Below are 22,152 nucleotides of genomic sequence, written 5' to 3'. Positions count from 1 at the left end.
ATTATATATATATATATATACGTATATGTATATATATATATAGTAAATGTTCTTCGGGGGGGGGGGGAAGTTCGCCTGGTGAAATTTACCACTTGTGTTCCAAAGATGGCGTATGTTGTTACGCACGTGCGTTTCAAAAAAAGTTTTTGTATGTGTGTGTGTGTGTGTGTGTGTGTGCGTGTGTGTGTGTCAGCACGCCGTTTGTGAATCTGTTTTAACTGCTCGGGCCGCTTTCGTCGGAGTTTTTAGACCTGGTTCTAATTTAGCAATTTATCTGATGGAAATCACATAAAATGACTTTTTTTTTTTTTTTTTTTTTTCTTTAGTGTAAAACCGTTTCACAAAAATAGCAATATATATATATATATACATATATATGACTGGCATTTCTTAGGAAACGGATTCATATATACCTTATTTTTGTATGGTTTTACTGTTGTCCTCGAAAGTTCGTTTTTTTCTTTCTTTTTTTTTTTTTAAATTTCTTTTTTTCACTCCGTCCCGTTCTCCTGGGTTTTTCTTGAAGATTGCGTATATATACACGCACGGGGTTCACCATATTATGGTATTATTACAATACATTAACATGGGTACTAATTAGAGGTCACCATTTCGGTAGGCTCCCACTTCGGGGCGCCTCTGGTAACAGGGAGAACTGGAGCGCTGAAATAGAAAGAAATACTGGTAAAAGAAGACATTGTCTTCTTATAAAAATGAGGACGTGTAACGCGACTTTGTTATGAATTCATGAGGTTTTATATATCCAATATATATGTGTGTTTTCCCGAAACTCGGGTTACAAAGAAAGACAGTGCATTTTGTAAAGTCTGTATTAATGTTCAATGCTCCTCTTGGCTACCTAACGGGAGCTGAGGAGTGAGGCGTGTGTTCTGTCTCTAGTCGCCGTGGAAGTAAGGACGTTTCCTTCACTCGAATATCCCACGTAAACTGTTCTCGCTTTTCATTGGCTGGAACCTCTGATGACGTATAAGAAGAAAGAAAGGAAAAGAGAAAAGAGTAGAGAGAAAGAGAGAACTAAGGTGAAAATACAGCCTAGTCTCGTAGTAGTAGCAGCTCGCTACACTTTCATCTAACAATTTACTGATAAAAAAAGCATTCATCTTTTCTTTAAAAAAAACTTTTGTTGATAAAAAAAATAATAAAAGTAAATAAATAATACAAAATGCAACTTTTCTTGGAAAAAAAAAATATACATTCAGTAAATTTACTGTGGGTTTTTGTTTTTTTTTTTATTTTACACGGTGGTCACCACTTATCAAGGCCCGGAAGCCACTCAGGGATAAGGGTTATTGTAAGTACAGTACATTAGTGTGGATATTTAAAGTGTCTACTTAAGGGGGCGGTTCATCAGGAATTTGTTTACGTTGGACTTGAAGACATCCAAGTTGTAGTCAGGAAGGAAGCAGGCAGACGGAAGAGAGTTCCACAGGCGTGCAGTTCTAAGAAAGAAGCTTTGTTCATAGAATCTATGTTTTGATTTAGGCATAGATAAAGAGTGGGGAAAGTTTTTAACAGTGGATTCAGCTAGACGGGTATTTTTCGTAAAAGATTGGTGAGGGGAGACCAGAGATTGGAGTTCAGACGAGCACCTGCCATGGAAATAACGATAAAACAAAGATAGGCTCGCAACGTCTCTTCTGTGGGAAAGAGGTTGCAGGGAAGAGAAAAGGGCATCCCCCACTAAGCCACAAAGTCTATTTTGTACTCTGTCAAGGCAGGATAGGTTGTTTTTAGCAGCTCCTGCCCAAATATGGCAGCAGTATTCCATCCTTGGACGTACTTGGCTTTTATATAGATAGAGAATTGCATCAGTAGTGAGATATCTTCTGGAGTGGTAGAAGGATCCCACCATCTTTTTTTTTTTTTTTTAATTGTATTTCTACTTTCTTTTTTTCTTTTTTTTTTTCAGTTGTTTGTTTTGAAATTCGTTTGCTCGACTTAATCCGATGATTGCTGGTTGAACAAGAAACATAATTGACGGAAAATCCCGAGGATCCGGGTCAAATTCTGCAAGAGTACCGAATAAATGAAACAAAATGTTAAGGAAATCGTTAAAGAAAATTGTGAATTTTTGTAAAGGAAAAATAAATAAAAGACAATGTATTGCATAAAATTTATATTTAAAACCAAATAAGACGGAGCAAAAAACAACAAAAAAGAAACACTACGATGAAAGAAAAAAAAGGCAGAAATTTAACGTAACTATTTCAAAAATTTATTTTCAGAAGACCAAATCATCCATTTCGCGTTTTAACTTTTTAAAAAGACGAATCGAAATTTTTATAGGAAATTTATTTAGAAATATTCCTTCAAAAATATTATATATAGATTAAAAATTCTGCAATATATTTTTTAAATGATTGAACATGAAATATAAATAAAAATAATAGGTCTTGTCCAACATCGATCTCCTCATGAAAAAAAAAAAAAATTAAAATTAAATAAAGAAAAATCTGTATGATGTACATACCCGTGAAAGTAAGAAAATATCTTACACAAAAAAATCAGGTAAATTTATCAAGTATTTTTATTTCTAAATAAAAAAATCAAATTGTATGGCTAAACTACGAGCAACGATCTTGCGATGTTATTTTGAAAACAGTAAAAAAAAAACAATAAAAAAACAAGGGAGATAACCCCAAATCGCAAATTTTAGAAAGCCATCTTCTAACTATGATATAAATCTCAGCTGTCTGTTTAAATGTATGTATGTATGTATGTATGTATGTATGCATGTATGTTTGTATGCCTGCCTAAAACTTTCGACAGAGGCAACAGATTTTCACGAGATCAGTATCGTTTTAAAACTTGACACTTCAGACGACAAATAAGTAAGGGTTCGAGCCTGCCTTCTACCACTTATTTTGGGGGAGGGGGCTCAACACACCTTGTTCGAACATGTTTTTTACCTCACATACACACACCAACATGTACGCACACACATACGCACAGACACACACATATATTCACGTTCACGTATATACACTCACATTCATGTGCATACACACACACACTAACGTACACACATGTATGCACACATACGCACACATGGGAAACGTCACTTCCCCTGAAATTAAATCTAAACATGTGCAGTCAAAACACTGACCTTGGTATAAAAGTCAACAACAAACATTCAACTTCCTCTTTCTTCCCTTTTGCTTTGGTTCATCAACCAGACAAGTTCGCGTCCACAACTCTTGGCCTGAAGACATTTCCACGTGGATGAGTACCACCATGTGCGCGCGGCTTTACTCAGGTTAACCCCCTCTCTCTTTCTCTTTCTACATGCTGGACTGCCACTTCTCGTCCCTCTACTTCATTCCTTTCTTTTCCACCCTTTATTTTCAAAAGAAAATAAGCGACATGTTTATTTTATTCAGCAATCGAGTTTCTGTTTCCTTCTTTCCATTCATTTCATTATTTTCTTTTGTAGCAGGTTAGGATTATTATATCCTGGTCCGCAACAACCTCCAAACACCCGGGTAACGCTGGGCACCCAGGTTAGTCTATAATATAAATCTCACCTGTCTGTTTAAATGCATGTATGTATGTATGTATATATCAGGGTCTGTATCAGGTGTTCATTGATTTAACTAAGGCCTTTGATACAGTCAATAGGGATGCTTTGTGGGAGATTTTGAAAAGTCTTGGCTGTCCTGACAAGTTTATAACCATCTTAAAACTTTTCCATGTTGATATGAAGGCTATGATCAACATTGGGGGAAAACTAGCTGATCCTATTTCAGTAGAAAATGGTGTTAGGCAGACATTGCAGCACCCACACTATTTGCGTTAATTTTCACCATGGTCTTTCGGATGGCATTTGGGGGTTGCTCTGATGGTGTCCAGATTCATTACCGAACTACTGGGAGGTTGTTCAACATTAGGCACTTCAATGCAAGTACAAAGGTACTCACCAACACGATTCGTGACTTGCTCTATGCGGATGACTATGATCTGGTGGCTCATACAGTGGCTGATATGCAGCATCTTGTGGATGCCTTTGCGGTTGCCTGCAGCGCATTGGGCTTAACTATCAATCGGAAAAAAACTGTCCTAATGTATCAGCCTGCTCTAGGCATGCCATACTATGAGCCATCAGTTTATATCTGTAGGTCAAGGATAGCGGTTGTCACTAAGTTTGTATACTTGGGTAGCACACTGAGTATGTCTGGTGCCCTGGATGATGAGGTATCGTTATGGATCAGCAGGGCAAGTGATGCCTTTGGAAAGTTGGACAGGCGTTTGTGGAGACATCATGGGATCTCGCTGCAAATAAAGATTCAAGAAAGTTGTGTGCCAACAAAAATTAAGATTTATTCCGCATGCGTTCTCTCTGCTCTTCTCTATGCCTGTGAGACTTGGACAATATACAGGAAGCATTTGAGACGTCTCGAGCGGTTTCACCAGATGTGCCTACGGCAAATCTTAGGTGGGGGTTGGCAAATGTATGTCAGTGATGTGGAGGCGCTTGAACGGACCCAATGTCTAAGCATTGAAGCTCACGTTATCAAACATAGACTGAGATGGAGTGGACATGTGGTGAGGATGTTAGACAGTCGACTCCACAAACAATTCCTTTATGGTGAGCTCGCCGAGGGAAGACATCTGGCTCAAAAGCCTAAAATGAGATTCAAAGATTGTTTGAGGTCCACCTTAAAAAAATGTGAGATAGATGAAAGAACCTGGGTGAGTCTTGCTTTGAATCGTGGAGAGTAGAGAAGGACCTTGCGGGGAGGTGTGGGCAACTTTGAGGCGGATCGAACACAGTATGAGTGGTTGAAACGTGATATCCGGAAAGGGATGGTGAAAGGAGCAGTGGATGGGCTGGGGCGCCAAATTGCTCTGGAGTGTGAGGAAGATTGTCTGAGCAGAGGTAGGCTGATAAGCAACCTGATTACTCATCAGCGTAGTCGGCCACAAAGCAGTCTTGTGTTGCCAGATCTAACCTGTGTCAACTGTGGGCGGACGTACAAAAGAGCAGGTGGTTTGAAACGGCATTTGATTATACATAGAAGTGACCATCAAGTATGTGCTGCTAGTGGTGCACATGTCTGCACAATGTGTGCCAGAGAATGCCAGAGTTTGGCAGGGCTTAAAAGCCACCTTCGTGCGGCCCATCACTGATTTGTTTTCGTGTTTCTGTATATCTTTTTTTTTTTGTGTGCTATATCAAGTAATGGCAATGTTCGAAAACGAATTTGCTGCCCTCATGTATGTATGTATGTCTGCCAAAAACTTAGGACAGAGGCGAAGTATTTCATGAGATTGGTATCCTTTTGAAGCTTGACCCTGCAGACAACAAATATCGAAAAATTGGCTGAAAACATTAATCCCTCCACCCTCAACTGGGCACTTTTCTACAGGGAGGGGTTGTTTTCAAAATCCATCCCCTCTTTTAGATTTTTTTTTTACATTCTTTTCCTCCTTCACAGTATGGGTTCAAGTCTGCCTGCCTTCCTATTACCACTTTTTTTTTTTTACTCAACACACACCTCCAAACACCCGGGCAATGTTGGGCACCCTTGCTAGTCTTCTATATATATATAAAAGTGAAAATGTATGTTTGTTTGTGTGTGTGTGTGTGTGTGTGTGTGTGTGTGTGCATATTTTTCCTGTATGTCCGCCAAAGGCTTTTTTCCGGTGCTTCTCAGCTTGCTCACTCATTCTTATAACTTTTTATATGCTACCGAGATGATAATATCTAACACTTACGAAACAACATCGTAAAAATCTTTTATCTTAGAAAATTTGCGCTGTGAATTCGTTTTCTCTGCTACTGCTACTGTTGCTATGGCGTGATATTTGATCTAGAAAACCATCTAGGTTTTTAAACACTTATTTTCGACTCTTCTCAAGTCCCTGCCTTCATGCCGTTATGCTATGTCATCAGACTATTAACCTCAAGGCTTCGGGTTCGAGCCTACCTCCCTCCCAAAACTTTTTTCGCTGTTTATTTTTTTGTTTTTGTTCGTTTTTTTAATATTTAACCAGGGTTTTTTTTACTTTTAGTTTCCATCTACCCCCCTCCCCCTAACACACGCATCTACAGTTTTAATATTAAAACAGGGTTATTTATGCCATTTTTCGTGTTTGATGTTTTTTTTGTTTTTACTTTTCAGACTTTTTTTAAGAAGTTTTAACATCGTTCGTTTTGCATCACGTTTGTTTTTTTTTTGTTTCCATCATGTTTGCGTTTTCTTTTTTAGTTTTTGTTTTGCCGATTTTAAGAAATTTTAATATCGTTCGTTTGCATCACGTTCGTTTATTGTTTTATTTTTAATAATATTTAAACAGGTTTATTACTTCGCTTATTCTTTTGTTTTGATTTATCCCCTCCCCCAACACACACACACCTCTAAACACCCGGGTAACGCTGGGTACCTTCACTAAGAAGGAAAATGTGTGTTAGTTTGTATGTATGTCTGTGTGTGCTTGTATGTTTGCCAAAAACTTTTGACAGACGCATTGGACTGTGACAAAATTGGTATCGTTAGAAAGATCAATCTCTTGAATGAAAAATATCTAAAACATTAGCCAAAAAGATTTTGTGCTGGCCAACACACACACCTCTAAACACCCAGGAAACGCCAGATATCCCCACTAGTCTATATATATAAAAGGCAAAATGTGTGTTAGTGTGTGTATGTGTGTATTTTTTCTGTATTTCCGCCAAAGGCCTTTTTCGCTGGGCTTCTCAGTCAGGTCACTGCTTCTAAAAATATTTTTATATACTCCCTAGATAATAATATCTACCAGTTATGCGTCTCATTAATTTGCCCGACTTTTACGCGCTATTTTTGAGATTTTTTTCGACTGCCGTGTAAAAAAAGCGAATGCTGGGGCAGGGGAAACAGAAACTGGCTTGCAGCGCCAAACTTAGTTTGACCTTAATAAGGTCAAACTTCACGAGACTTAACTTTCTCGCACCTGTAAATTTCACTTTATAAACGTTAAATTAAAACAGCTTTCATCTCCTCTCCCCTCATGGCCGAGATGGTTAGGTGTCTGGGTTTTTTTTCCCCTTTTGTTTCCACCTTCGCGTCACGGCTTCAAGCCTACCTTTCTACTAAAACTTTTCTTTTTCTTTTACACCTCCAAGTGCCCGGCCAACGTTTTTTTTTTCAAACAGGGTTGTTTTGATCTACCCCCCCCCCAACACACACACCTCCAAACACCTGAGCAAAACCAGGCATCCCCGCTAGTCTATAATATAAAGGGCAAAATAACCACACACGTTTGTGTAGATCCGCAAAAGGCTTTTTTTGTTGGGCGTTATCGACGCGGTTACTATTTTGGAGAACTTTTGTATACTTCCTAGATTATAATATCTATGATTTTGAAAGCAAACATTGTTTCTATCTTTATTTCGATCGACTTTTGAAAAAATTCCTGGTTTCCCGGTGTTTGTTTGTCTTTTTCGTATAAAAGTGAAACTGATGGAAGCAAATGTGCCAGCCTGGTCTTCCCAGCCAGGACATCTAGAAGGCAATCAGGAAAACCCTTCATATAAGACAATTGCTATTCATTTGGACACTGCCAGAGTTCCCCTTTTTTGGAGGAAGCCGGTTTTCCTCAACATCGTGGGGAAACAAATAAACTGGCCTCCAGCCAGACGTTCATTTCTGCGCCTGTGTGAACTCATTCACTTAACAGTCCGTTTCTGCAAGTCAACTTTTTGATTGACATTGATACATTTGAATGCTTTTCACTTCCTGTCGCGTCATGGCATAGTGGTAAGATGTCAGCTTTTCTTTCACTTTCTTTTCCACCTTTGTGTCATGGGTTCAAACCTGCCTGCCTACTAACAATTTTTTTTTTCACGCACCTACAAACACCCGGGCAATGCCGGCACGCCTGCTGGTTATTAATATGAGGAGGTGGGAACATGAGAAAAACTCAAATTCACTTTAAAATGATTTTCTTTATTAAAATAAAACTACTTGATCAATTATTGTGATTTTTGGTATGTGATGTGATATACATATATACTAGCAATGATGCCTGGCATTGCCCGAGTGTTTAGAATTTGGGGTGGGGATGGGGGCTAAATCAAAACAAAGCAAAGTAATAACCCTGTTTAAATATTAAAAAAAAAAAAATGTTAAAACTTCTTTAAAAAAATCGGAAAAAACAAAACAAAACAAAAAAAACAAAAAATCAGTGGACGCGATGGAGAAAAAGCAAAAAAAACAAAAACGAATATGATGCAAAATGAACGATGTTAAACAGCATTGACCAGGTATTTAAAAAAAAAACTTTTGGGGAAGGAGGTAGGCTCGAACTCGAATCCTTGAGGTAAAAGCGAAAAAAAAAGAAAGTGCTATGAAGGTCGGAGAATGAGAATTGATGAAATTTAATGATTAAAAAGTGAATTGGCAGGTGCGTAAATTTAATGAGGTCAAACATCAATCCTGCAATTAAGTCTGGCTGCGAGGCAGTTTTTTTGGTTTTGTTTCCCCAAGATGTTGGCTTGGGGGGAAAACCAGCTCCCCAGAAAAAATGGGGGTGTCCAAATGAGAAGCCTAGGTAGCAATTGTCTGATATAAGGGGTTTTCCCCCGAATTGATCAAACCTTATTGCTTTTCTTTCTGCACGTTCCTGTCACGAGTGCTACGGATTCAGATTTGCTTTTATACGGATAAGTCAAATAAACACGCGTAGACTAAGAAATATTGTGAAAATAGCATGCAAAGTCTCCCAAATTAAAGATACATGCGAGCTCGTTTCGTAAATCTTAGATATTATAATCTACGGAGCATATAAAAAGTTCTAAAAAACAGTAACCTCCTAGAGCGCCCCCCCCCGAAAAATTCCTTGCTGGACATACACAAAAAATGCGCACACACACACACACACACACTAACACATATTTTGCCTTTTATATATACAGATTTAGAGTTACAGGGTGATCCAAAAATCTCCACACTAACGTAATGTACTTGCAATAACCCTTATCCCTGAGTGGCTTCCGGGCCTTGATAAGTGGTGAGAACTGTGTAAAAAAAAAAAAAAAAGTAACTCCCTATTCTAAAAGAACTATTCAAATGCGGTAATATGTTTCTCAATTTGCTCGTTTCGTAAATCTTAGATATTATAATCTACGGAGCATATAAAAAGTTCTAAAAAACAGTAACCGCCTAGAGCGCCCCCCCCCGAAAAATTCCTTGCTGGACATACACAAAAAATGCGCACACACACACACACACTAACACATATTTTGCCTTTATATATATAGATTTATAGTTACAATCTGTGATCCAAAAGTAACTCCCTATTCTAAAAGAACTATTCAAATGCTGTAATATGTTTCTTAATTTGTGTGTGTGTTACTTAACGTGTGGTAATTAAATCTATGCTTTTGTTTTCTTTTCAGCTCTGTTATAGCCTATCCTTGTTTTATCGTTATTTTCATGGCAGGTGCTCGTCTGAACTCCAATCCCTGGTCCCCCCTCGCCAATCTTTCACGAAAAACACCCGTCTAGCTGAATCCACTGTGAAAAATTTCCCCCACTCTATATCTGTGCCTAAATCAAAACGCGGATTTCATGAACAAAGCTTCTTTCTTAGAACTGCACGCCTGTGGAACTCTGTTCCGTCTGCCTGCTTCCCTCTGGACTACAACTTGGATGTCTTCAAGTCTAATGTTAACAAATTCCTAATGAACCGCCCCCCTAATTAAACACTTCATCAAATCTCCTCACTAACGTAATGTACTTGCAATAACCCTTATCCCTGAGTGGCTTCCGGGCCTTGATAAGTGGTGATCACTGTGTAAAAAAAAAAAAAAAAAAAAAAAAAAAATGTGAATTTGGTTTTTAATCTTCAAGGAAGAATACGTGAAGTTCTTAGTTTCATTCTGCAAGAGTTTCTTGTGAAATCAGTTGAAGCGGTTCATGGTCGACTTGAAAAGCTGATGGCGAATGGTGGTGCCCATATTGAACTTAAAAAAAATTTTTTCGGCACTTCTGCACTATCAGAACAAAATTTCAGAAATCAAAAAACCGAATTTCACATGAAAACAATGGTATCCATTTATTCCTTGTATTTTTAAGATGTTTATATCCAAAAATTACGAAAATTGTTTTTGTCTGAAAACTCCATTTATTGACTACAAAATTTCGTTCTGATAGTGTAGAAGCACTATTTTTTCCTTTTGGAAATTAACTTCAGTCTTTTAAATACAATGAAAAAGTAGTCGGAAACCTACAAACATGTCCATGTAATACACGTTCTTCTCATATTCATTAATTGAAGAAATTATACTTCAAAAATATATTATAGTTATTTTAGAATAGGGAGTTACTTTCGGATCACCATGTATATATGTGTATGTGTGTGTGTGTGTGTGTGTGCGTGTGATCCGTTAATGATTTTGAATCTATGCTTAATTTTTAAGCTTTCCGCTGACTGATGCAAGCATTTTACTTTCACTTATCGGCTCTACTAGAGGACGTCTCTCAGGCAAGCTGAACACGTGATGGGAATTGTTTTTTCACCCTAAACAAGGAAAATTGCCGTTTGGACGTAAGGGGCTACCATTTGGGACCTTTTCTACAGGGCACTATGCAAACGAGATGTTTGTTTACATTACATTTTAGCTTCTACGTGTTCATACATTCAGAGAAACAAGAAGCAGGGAAGGAATTCCAAAGTCCAGCAAGGGAAGAAGCTATTAGATTAGAAGGCTTTCTAGCAGCTTGGGACCTCTCCAGAGAAGGGATAGGATTTTGCTACTAAACAGGTTCGTGCATCAAGGGGATCCAAGTGTAACGAGTTTATAAGAGCAGATTTTTTTTTTGACAAAAGAGACACCATTTATCAAGGCCCAGAGGTCACTCGAGGATAAGGGTTAATAAGTCTACAGTAGTTAATGGGACAATATTGTAGTAATCGTTAGTGGTGGAAATTTGGTAAATTGGATTACTTAAGGGGAACAGCTCATCAAGAATTTATTTACATTGGACTTGAAGACAACCATATTGTAGTCAGTTGGAAAGCAGGAAAATGGAACTGAGTTCCGCAGGTGTGCAGTTCTAAGAAAGAAGCTTTGTTCACGGAATCCACATTTTTGTTTAGGCACAGATAAAGTGGGGGAAATTATTGATAGTGTTTTCAGCCAGACGAGTGTTTCTCGTGAATGTTGGGTGAAGGGGACCATAGATTGGAGCTCAGACGAGCACTTGCCATGAAAATAACGATAAAGCAAAGACAGGCTCGCAACGTCTTTTCCTTAGGAAAGAGATTGCAGAGAAAAGAAAAGGGCATTCCCCCACTAGATTTCGAAGTCTATTTTGAACTCTGTCATTCTATTAAAATACATGAAAAACAGGCATAGGATGCAACGTTGCGGCGGTAGGACAAGAGTCGGAGCTTGATTGATACTGTGCAATTTATTAGATTTAAGGCTTTTTTGGGGAGATTCTGTTTAAAAATTATTTCAGACTACTAGTCTCATCTTTATTAGTTGTTGTTTTCCATTTTTTTATTGGATTGTTTATTCACAACGTTTCGGCCAACTTATTCCTTTGGCCTTCGTCAGGTGGTAACCGCGACGGATAGGAACTTCGAATCTCCTAACTGCATTCTCAGCCATCACTGCCATCCGTAGTTGTTGTCGTCTCACCACATTTTGGCCAATTAACCTCTGGCATGCTTTGGGTGGGATTGAAACCGCTATCTTCAGACAATGTTCATCTCTATCAACTGCGCCACGGGCCCCGTAACTGAGAATCCAATAAAAAAATTTGGAAGCTAATTTATAAGAATCGATAAAAAAAAAATCAGTAGAAACCATTGTTTTTTATCTGAAAACTCCATTTATTGACTACAAAATTTTGTTCTGATAGTGTAGAAGTGCCGAAAATTGTGTACTGTCTTCCTTCGTTTTATCCAGTGCATGGTATATGCAGTCAAAGATAACCATTAAAATATCTGCAGTAAAACGGCATTGCCTAAATCAATAAAATGTTGGTCAGAGAAGATTTGCTTTTGTAACATGCTTGATTGATTAAAGTCTCAAAGATTTTAACGAAGAGGGGGAGGAGACTGATAGAGTGATAATTGAGAGGGTTAGTCCTTTCACCAGAATTCTTGTACACTAGTACCACAGAGGCTATCCCTTGTACATCATCAGCAAATATTCTCATCTCAGACATAATATATCCAGTTCAACCATACAATTTAATTTTCATTAGCAGTCCTTTATGCCAGACTTTGTCAAAGGCCTTGGATATAGCTTTTCCCCCCCTGTTTCATCCAGTGCATGGTATATGCGTTCAAAGATGACCATAATAATATCTGCAGTAGAACGGTATGGTCCAAATCCGTACTGTTGGTCAGATAGAAAATCAGCTTTTGTGAGGTGTTGGACGAGTGCTTGATTAATTATAGTCTGAAAGGTTTTAGTGAAGAGGGGGGAGAGACTGATAGGGTGATAATTGAGAGGGTCAGTTCATTCACCAGAATTCTTGTACACTGGTACGACAGAAACGGTTTTCAAGCTATTAGAGAAGCAAGATATATGTCCATCAACGACAACCTGTAGGATCCTAATGTCTAATGTCTAATTATATTTAGTATATATCCAGTTCAACCATTTGTTCAGGCATTTGTCGTAGAGTTTGGAAGGTACAGGAGAAAATAGTTTTCGAAGACAATTAGACAAGCTGAGTTCTGCTAAAAAAAAAAAGAAAAGAAAAGAAAAAAAAGAAAAAAAAGAAACCAGAGAGCTCAAATAGTAATAAGGAAGGGAATTATTTTCTGAAAACTTTGGAAATTTTAGAAAAACCCAAGTTTCGCTTAGTGTGATTCCTACGTTCTTGTTTGATACCTAGAATCTTTCTAAGGCACTCGGAATCAAACGTATCTTTCTTTCCTTTGCTGATTTTCAGATGCCAACTTTCGCTTCCACATAGCAGTATGGACGTTGCTTTTATAAAATTTTGATTTAGATTTGAGTGTTATTTTTTGATTCTCCAGATCTTGCAGAATTGTGAGAAAACCATCCAAGATGATCCTTCAAAAGAATTTCAAAACAAATAAATAGTAAATTTTTTTTAATTTTTGAAAACCATTTTTTGTAAAAAAAAAAAAAAAAAAAAAATCAAAATCGAAATTATAAATAAATTTGTTCATCAGTTGTTTCTTGAGAGCCGATAGATACCGGATGAGTAGATCAATTTCTGTTCCTTCACTTTTTTGTCCAAGAAAGCTTTCAGTTCACCGATACTGCACTCTACTGACGATGGCCCTTGCACGGCAAACATCCTCAACATCGAATGAATACGTTCAATAGAAAGACTCTCCAAGTTAGTCAACATCCCAACAATGTATGTCCAGAAAACCTGGAAAGAAAAAAATTAAAAAAATATATACACAAAATGGCCACAAAATCAAGTTGTTGTTGTTTTTTAAAACAAAATTACATTTATTAAAATCCATTATTTCTGAGTAACTTTTTTTTCCAGAAAGATAAAACCCTGAATTTTATCATATAGAAAACAGAATAATGTAAAACTTTTTCTACTATTTTTAATTCAATTTTAAATGTTAAATTTTCCCAAAAAGTTAACAATTGACATTTTTTGTCTTGCACAAAAAACGTACTTAAATATTAAAAAAAAAAAAAAAAAAGGTTTTTGGAATAGTTACACAACAAATAAATTAAGATTTGGGATGATTTTCTATGAGAATATGCAAAAATATTATAAGTACCTGGTGCCTAATATACAGTCTTGGAAGTTTCTTTAAAACCTTTAAAACTATATAAAAATTTTTTTGTCCTTCATCAGAACACTATTTTGTCAGTAATTCAATCTCCCATAGCGCTGAATAGTTTTATTTACATGAACAAACAATGGTATCAATGTTCTTAAAGGGATCATCAGTTGTTTATCATGAAACAATGTTTTAGGGATTTAATATATATATATATATATATATAATTATTTTTTTTACTATAATAATTAAATACCTACAGACACTAGTGTTTCATCCTTTCGGGATTCTTCAGTGCAGGGTGTCACAATTACTACCAGTCGAACGATTCGAACCCCGCGACACGAGACATCTCTGGCTCGATTAGCGGAGGCCGTATCCATTCGGCTACCATTAATCGTGTGAAATAGCGTTGAATTTTAAACATTTTAATTTAAATGTTCATTACGTCAGACAGACAGTGATCAAATCGTTATACGACGATCTACGCATAAGAGCTAAATTGACCGACTTTTATTCAACAGAAAGTGCTCAACGATAAGAAACGTATTTCTTAAAGGGGCTGTCATAATTATTTTTTTTACTATAATAATTAAATACCTACAGACACTAGTGTTTCATCCTTTCGGGATTCTTCAGTGCAGGGTGTCACAATTACTACCAGTCGAACGATTCGAACCCCGCGACACGAGACATCTCTGGCTCGATTAGCGGAGGCCGTATCCATTCGGCTACCATTAATCGTGTGAAATAGCGTTGAATTTTAAACATTTTAATTTAAATGTTCATTACGTCAGACAGACAGTGATCAAATCGTTATACGACGATCTACGCATATATATATATATATATATATATATATATATATATATATATATATATGAGGAATTAGAACAGTCTAAAAAGCAGAGTTTATTTTAATGTATTAATAAATGCATTAATACAATTAAAAGAAAACGATGCTCGTTGTAATGTAGATATATAATAAGCTCGATAGGCATAGAAAACCTAGAGCTATTTTAATATTGTGTAAAAAGATTCATAATTTATAATCCAAATTAAAAATCGGTTTCAAAAGGAAGAAACAAAATCAATAAATTGTATCATTTTTCAAAAATGGCAGTTATCTCCCTTTATATATAAATTATTTAATTTAAATGCAAATATAGCCTTTCCAACGATATTAAACTAGTAATATTACTTTTATTAGCGTTTCCTTTGAAGTTTGTGTTGAAAATGAGTGGAAGTCATTTAATAAAAATGTGGGGACACATACCTCATCACCGGAGCCTGCGACATCCAGAAAGGTTTTAAAAATTACTATGAACACATTTTGTTTGAAGAAATACTAAGACGAACACAATGTGTGTGTATTTTATTTACAACATGGAGAACTGAAGAGTTACAATAAAAGGGGAGAGAATCCCCACAGTAAAAGGGTTTTGGAAAGGGGCAGATAACCCTATAGCAATTGAATATATATCAACAGTTTGAATATATCACCATTTCAACCATTCATAAACTACATTTAACAGCATGCCAATGATTGGATTGACTATAATACTTATGGGCTTTAAAGACGGACGAATAAAAAGTATATTTTTTTTAGAAATATTAAAGCTATCCCCTCTTAACCTTACATTTCCATCCGATTTTATTTTATTTTGTTTTTCAACATGAAAATAAGTAACTGTTTTTCTTTATATTTTAAATATTTTCCAGATATATCTGCCTTACTTAAAAAATGCTAGTTTTATTTTTGGTGTCTTTAACACCCCCCCACCCACTCTTTTTTTCTGATGAGGAGACTTTGTTTTATAAAATCAAATGATAGAATTATTGTTCAAGACATATTGTCTGTCTCAATAAAAACATTGTTTCCGAAACGATCGTACAATTTATTGATTTTGTTTGTTCTTCCTTTTGAAACCGATTTTTAATTATAAATTATGAATCATTTTACTTTGTTCAGTGTTTCTAGCAAAGTGCTCGATTATATATATATATATATATATATATATATATAGAAAAAGGTGTTTGAAGGCTTGTCAATGCAGGAATTATTCAGTTGTTGTAAACAGATAAATAAATAAATATTTCAATAGTTTCAATAAATATTTATTTATCTGATTATAGATGGTATCATAACGGCTACTTAAATTAAGCCAAAAGTAGCAGCATAACGAGTGGATATACATTTTCTACCTCTTGAAAATGAGAGTTGCTCCCAAAAATATTTGAAAATGAGAGTTGCTCCCAAAAATATTTGAAAATGAGAGTTGCTCCCAAAAATATTTGAGGAATATACCATTCTCAGTCGAGAATATATCATCTATAATCAGGTAAATAGATATTTATTGATAACTATTGAATTATTATTATTTATTTATCTTTTAACAATTTTTTTTTTTTTTTACATGGAGGTCACCACTTATCAAGGCCCGAAGGCCACTCAGGGATAAGGGTTATTGCGTGTACAGTAATCAATGAGAGTATTGGGGGTTTTGATAGAGTGTTCTTACTTAAGGGGGCGGTTTGTCAGGAGTTTGTTTATGTTGGACTTGAATACAATTGAACAATTTCAGCATTTACAAGCCTTCAAACACACTTTTTATCCGATAAACAACACTTCAAGTGAACTACGACATATTTCTTATATATGATCAAATAATAATTATACTTTTACACGTACACACACTAGTGTTTCATGCTAATGCAATCATCAGTGTAGGATGACAATTTCAGCCACAAAGCCACCTTTGACTCGATTTGCTAAGCCTCTACTTCCACGCCACCAAACAATTGTCACAAGAATGAAGGGAATTAATAACTAATGCATGTACAATTTAGGCGCAGATATTAGACAATACATAGTGTTCGAACAGGAAGTTGTAAACATTGCATAAACGTTAGTTGACGGTCTCTTAGTTTATACGTCCCATTCGTAAGTATTCTTAAAGGGTTTGATAATTATAATATAATTATTCTTTCGTCCCTACACACACTAGTGCTTAAATATAATATACATATTTCATCCCAGTAAGGAATCGTCAGGCTAAAATACATGAAATTTGTGTAATTTGTTTTTTTATATATGCATGCTTATTTTTATTTCCACCTACAGGTTGATGTTTTCATCAGCCAATGATCAGGCTTTACTCAAACAAGATTTGGCTGACTTTTATTTCCTGTTTTATTGTTACTTACTACCTAGCTCTACTCATGTACTGAGAACTATTGAAGTAAATACAATTAGAAATAGCATTTCCTATGGTATGTCAAGATTTGATTGACTCTTACGATGCATACATTTAATATACAAGTTTAACAATGAAAACAGAAAGGGTGGAATGATAAAATTGTCACCCTAGAAAAGACAACACGATTCCATTTCCATTTGATGAAAACGGGTTTTGTTTATTTGCTGCGGACCATCTATAAGTTGGTCAGTTGCATACAAATCCCAAGAGCGATTTTTTTATTTTTTTTATTTTTCTTCCTTTGAAGATTGTAGTGCCGGGTATGGGGCAGCCAAACCAGCTGCCAACATTGCCCCGCTTTTTTATTGAAACCAACCGAGAGCTCTTTTTAGTATCCTCGCTGTTCCCTTAAGTGCAATTGTCTGAATCTCTTTTGCACTTGGTTCACCAGGAATATTAGTTAGGTAGGACTTCAGGTTCTTCTTCATAAGTCCTGTGGCACCTATGATAACTGGTATGATCGATATCCCCTTTAGGTTCCAGTTTCTTTTCATATCATACATGAGACCTTGGTATTTGGTCTGTTTCTCTCTTTCAGCTCTGTTAAGACCGCCATCATTAGGAACACTCACTTCAATCAAGGTTGCAACTATGTCTGAAAGTGACAATGCCCGACAAGCAAGATCAGAGATGTGCTGCTGTACAACTTATACTCTCTACTGATCCAAGTTATGACAACGGGACCATTGCCAGCGTCCTCAAAATGCATTGCCGTATTGCCACGAATAATAGGAACGTGCCCACGGTGACGAAAACAAAGTTTCCGGCCATGGTAATGATCTTTGGTGTGGTTTCAAGTGAGGGCCACATTATGCCACCTCATATCTTTGAAATAGGCTTGAAAGTCAACACCAAAGTGTACCCGGATGTGCTGAAGAGTGTGGTGATCCCCTGATGCAATCAGGTGGCTGCTGGCAGAACCTGGGTGTGGCAGCAGGACTCGGCGCCGGCCGACAAGTTCAAAGAGACTCAGGGTTGTCTACAGAAAAAGTGCTACAACTTTGTACCCTTCTCTCACTGCCCCCCCCCTGCTCCCCCGACTTGAACCTTCTGGACTACATCATTTAGTTATACATCGAAAACATCACCAACATGACCTCCCACAACACCAAAGTCAGTCTGATCGCTGCCATCCGCCGATAATTCACTGAGCTCTTGCCGGCACTTGTGGAAAAAGCATGCTCCCAGTTCTGGACTTGTATTGAAGCAATTATTGAGGCTGAAGGTGGCTACATTGAATAGATGGCAGCTCTACTACATAATCAAGTTAGTTGAATTAATTTTTTCAATAAAAATTTTAAAATAAAGTGTAGTATTGCTCTCTTTAGAGCAACAACTTTATCGTTCCACCCTGTAATGTATAACTCCAGTTTTGCTAAATTGGTCAAATATTTTCAGTTTTCAGAAAATAGTTTTCCTCATTTTTGTTACAGTTTGAACTCTTCATTTTTTTTTTTCGTTTTTTTTGTGAAACTCAATTTTCGCGAATTGTCTTTGAAAACTATATTCATTAATGATTAACTTTTTAACTTATCGTTTTTCATAATTTTGGGATATGTTAATTACTGTGACATGACAAGTAGATTTCATTGGTTTTACTTGAAATTCAATATTTCGAATTTTCGAATTTGGCTTTTATAATGAAGAACTGAAAATGCTATTTCATGCTTAAGCATAACAGATGATAGAAAATGCTATTCATAGACGAAATAAAACACAATTTCAAACTTAAGTACGACAGTTTGTATCATTTGGATTATTCGCATTGCTGTTCTTGAGCATTATTTTCACATTTCAGTCGATATAACGGACAAAGTACTTGGTAAATTCAGTTGTAAGCGGCACTCCTCTAGAGGTTGAAGGTTCAATCATCAATGCAGGCGATACGAATACAATTGCGAATTACTTAAGACTTCTACCCGGTCATGGCTGACAAAACAAGAGCATGCTACCCCCCATAAATTAAATAAAAGGTTCTGTTCAAAACTTTTTACAGATTCCAGAGTTCAACAAGATACACCTGAAGAAAGTCGAAATGTTGTGCGAATAACATTCAAGATGAGAACCGTAGCTCACATGATTCAAATTATTAACCCTTATCTAAAGAATGTGGAAACATTAATAGCAATGCTGTTATATTTGGGATGCTGGATCGCTATCCTATTTGAGGATTCTTGCTAAGATTCAGAAACGTTGTCCTTTTCTCTTTCCTGCAACTTCTTTCTCACAGAAGAGACGTAGTGAGTTTGTCCCTGCTTTATCGTTATTTTCATGGCAAGTGCTAGTCTGAGCTTCAATCTATGGTCACCCCCCTCGCCAGACTTTCACGAAAAACACTCGTCTAGCCAAAACCACTATCAACAATTTCCCACACTCTTTATCTGTGCCTAAACCTAAACGTAGATTCCATGAACAAAGCTTCTTTCTTAGAACTGCACGCCTGTGGAATTCTCTTCCGATTACCTGCTTTCCAGCTGACTACAATATGATTGTGTTCAAGTCCAACATAAACAAATTCTTGATGAACCGTCCTCCTAAATAATCCAATTTACAAAATTCCCACTACTTATGTTTACTACGCTATAATCACATTGACTAATGTATACTCATTAACCCTTAGATCTGATAAAGTGTCCTAAGGAGGTGGTTTATCAGGAATTTGTTTATGTTGGAATTGAAGACATCCAAGTTGTAGTCAGGTGGGAAACAGGCAAACGGAAGAGAGTTTCACAGGCGTGTACTTCTAAGAAAGAATGGGGGGGGCAGTGGCAGGCCGATTCATAGTGTACATCTCTTATGTCTGATTTCTCACTTGACTGTCCTCTTTTCCAAAATCATTTGTTTTCATTACGATTGCATAACTGAATCGATTGATTAGCATTGATGTTTTTGTCTTGCGTCAGAGGTCACAATCTGGGCCACTTTCTTCCACTCCTTCCTTTTTTTGGGGGGAGTCATTTGGCATCGCTCAGGAGTTTTGTTACTTCGATTCTCATTTTTTTTTTTATTCCTGCATTGCCCTGTCCCATTATTTAACAATATTCCAAAAATCATGTAAATTTATCAAATAATTTTATTTTTATAAAGAAAATCATGTTTAAAAGATTTTAAATGATTAAATGGGAATTCCTAAGCATTACAAGCCTTATTTTGTAAGTTTGAATTATTGTAAAGTTATTGCCCTTATTTCTTCAAGATGACAAAGTGAGATAGTCTACTGTAAGTTACTCATGTAATTTGATTTTCTTAATTTAAAATAAAACTATTTGATCCATTTATGTGATTTTTGGAAATTGTTTTACTATTGCAGGTACGTACAAATTTTTCTGTATTTTTGCTTTTTTTAACATTGGGGGAATTCTGGACAACCAATGAAAAAAAACAAACAATTGAATACTTCATCTTTCCTTACCTGCATCTGTTCGTCCATTTGGGCTCTCATTGACGTCATTGCTGATTCCGTTTCTTCTTCATCGGCCAACATAATGTCATCAGAATTCGCACGCTGTTCCTCTACAAGAATGAAAGTATCCGTGGCTTCTTCCTTCAGCAAACCTTGACTTTGCCAATAAGCAATCTTTCTACGAAGAGCCGTGGCTGGAATCTGAAGAACACCACTGAGTTCTTCAACAGTCCATTGATCTGTTGGGCAAAAAGAAAGAAAAAATAGGAAAAAAAGACCACTAAATTATTATTACAACATTGGTTCATTGTATTGGACAACTAGTGGGGGTTAAAAATTGGTAGTAGAGGGAGGTTAAAAAGTGGTAGTAGGGGAAGGTTAAAAAAGTGGAAGTAGGGGGAGGTTAAAAAAGTGGAAGTAGGGGGAGGTTAAAAAAGTGGAAGTAGGGGAAGGTTAAAAAGTGGAAGTAGGGGGAGGTTAAAAAGTGGAAGTAGGGGGTGGTTAAAAAAGTGGAAGTAGGGGAAGGTTAAAAAAGTGGAAGTAGGGGAGGTTAAAAAAGTGGAAGAAGGGGAAGGTTAAAAAAGTGATAGTAGGGGAAGGTTAAAAAAGTGGTAGTAGGGGGAGGTTAAAAAGTGGTAGTAGGGGGAGGTTAAAAAGTGGTAGTAGGGGAAGGTTAAAAAAGTGATAGTAGGGGAAGGTTAAAAAAGTGGAAGTAGGGGAAGGTTAAAAAGTGATAGTAGGGGAAGGTTAAAAAAGTGATAGAAGGGGAAGGTTAAAAAAGTGATAATAGGGGAAGGTTAAAAAAGTGGAAGTAGGGGAAGGTTAAAAAAGTGATAGAAGGGGAAGGTTAAAAAAAGTGATAGTAGGGGAAGGTTAAAAAAGTGATAGTAGGGGAAGGTTAAAAAAGTGATAGTAGGGGAAGGTTAAAAAAGTGATAGTAGGGGAAGGTTAAAAAAGTGATAGTAGGGGAAGGTTAAAAAAGTGATAGTAGGGGAAGGTTAAAAAAGTGATAGTAGGGGAAGGTTAAAAAAGTGATAGTAGGGGAAGGTTAAAAAAGTGATAGTAGGGGAAGGTAAAAAAGTGATAGTAGGGGAAGGTTAAAAAAGTGATAGTAGGGGAAGGTTAAAAAAGTGGAAGTAGGGGAAGGTTAAAAAAGTGGAAGTAGGGGAAGGTTAAAAAAGTGATAGTAGGGGAAGGTTAAAAAAGTGGAAGTAGGGGAAGGTTAAAAAAGTGGAAGTAGGGGGAGGTTAAAAAAGTGATAGTAGGGGAAGGTTAAAAAAGTGGAAGTAGGGGAAGGTTAAAAAAGTGGAAGTAGGGGAAGGTTAAAAAAGTGATAGTAGGGGAAGGTTAAAAAAGTGATAGTAGGGGAAGGTTAAAAAAGTGGAAGTAGGGGGAGGTTAAAAAAGTGATAGAAGGGGAAGGTTAAAAAAGTGATAGTAGGGGAAGGTTAAAAAAGTGGAAGTAGGGGAAGGTTAAAAAAGTGGAAGTAGGGGAAGGTTAAAAAAGTGATAGAAGGGGAAGGTTAAAAAAGTGATAGTAGGGGAAGGTTAAAAAAGTGATAGTAGGGGAAGGTTAAAAAGTGATAGTAGGGGAAGGTTAAAAAAGTGATAGTAGGGGAAGGTTAAAAAAGTGATAGTAGGAGGTAAAAAGTGATAGTAGGGGAAGGTTAAAAAAGTGATAGTAGGGGAAGGTTTAAAAAAGTGATAGAAGGGGAAGGTTAAAAAAGTGGAAGTATGGGAATGTTAAAAA

At 36.5% G+C, this 22,152-nt stretch overlaps 1 protein-coding gene across 1 annotated transcript in view; it reads right to left on the bottom strand.

Annotated features, from left to right (window-relative positions):
* Positions 1 to 13,064: 13,064 nt before the first annotated feature.
* LOC145241560 (anaphase-promoting complex subunit 2-like) overlaps positions 13,065 to 22,152 on the bottom strand; it is a 66,146-nt gene continuing 57,058 nt past the window's right edge. The window contains exons 11-12 of the mRNA XM_080104626.1: positions 20,413 to 20,642; positions 13,065 to 13,367 (exon numbers count right to left, since the gene is read on the bottom strand). Of these exons, the coding sequence (XP_079960752.1) occupies positions 13,158 to 13,367; positions 20,413 to 20,642 (440 nt within the window). The 3' untranslated portion in view covers positions 13,065 to 13,157. The remainder of the gene's footprint in view (positions 13,368 to 20,412; positions 20,643 to 22,152) is intronic.

Source organism: Euprymna scolopes, chromosome 20 (assembly GCF_053919585.1).
Source record: "Euprymna scolopes isolate OS-2025 chromosome 20, ASM5391958v1, whole genome shotgun sequence".
NCBI classification, from domain to species: Eukaryota; Metazoa; Mollusca; class Cephalopoda; order Sepiida; family Sepiolidae; genus Euprymna; species Euprymna scolopes.
This window is presented reverse-complemented; position numbering and strand designations above follow the sequence as displayed.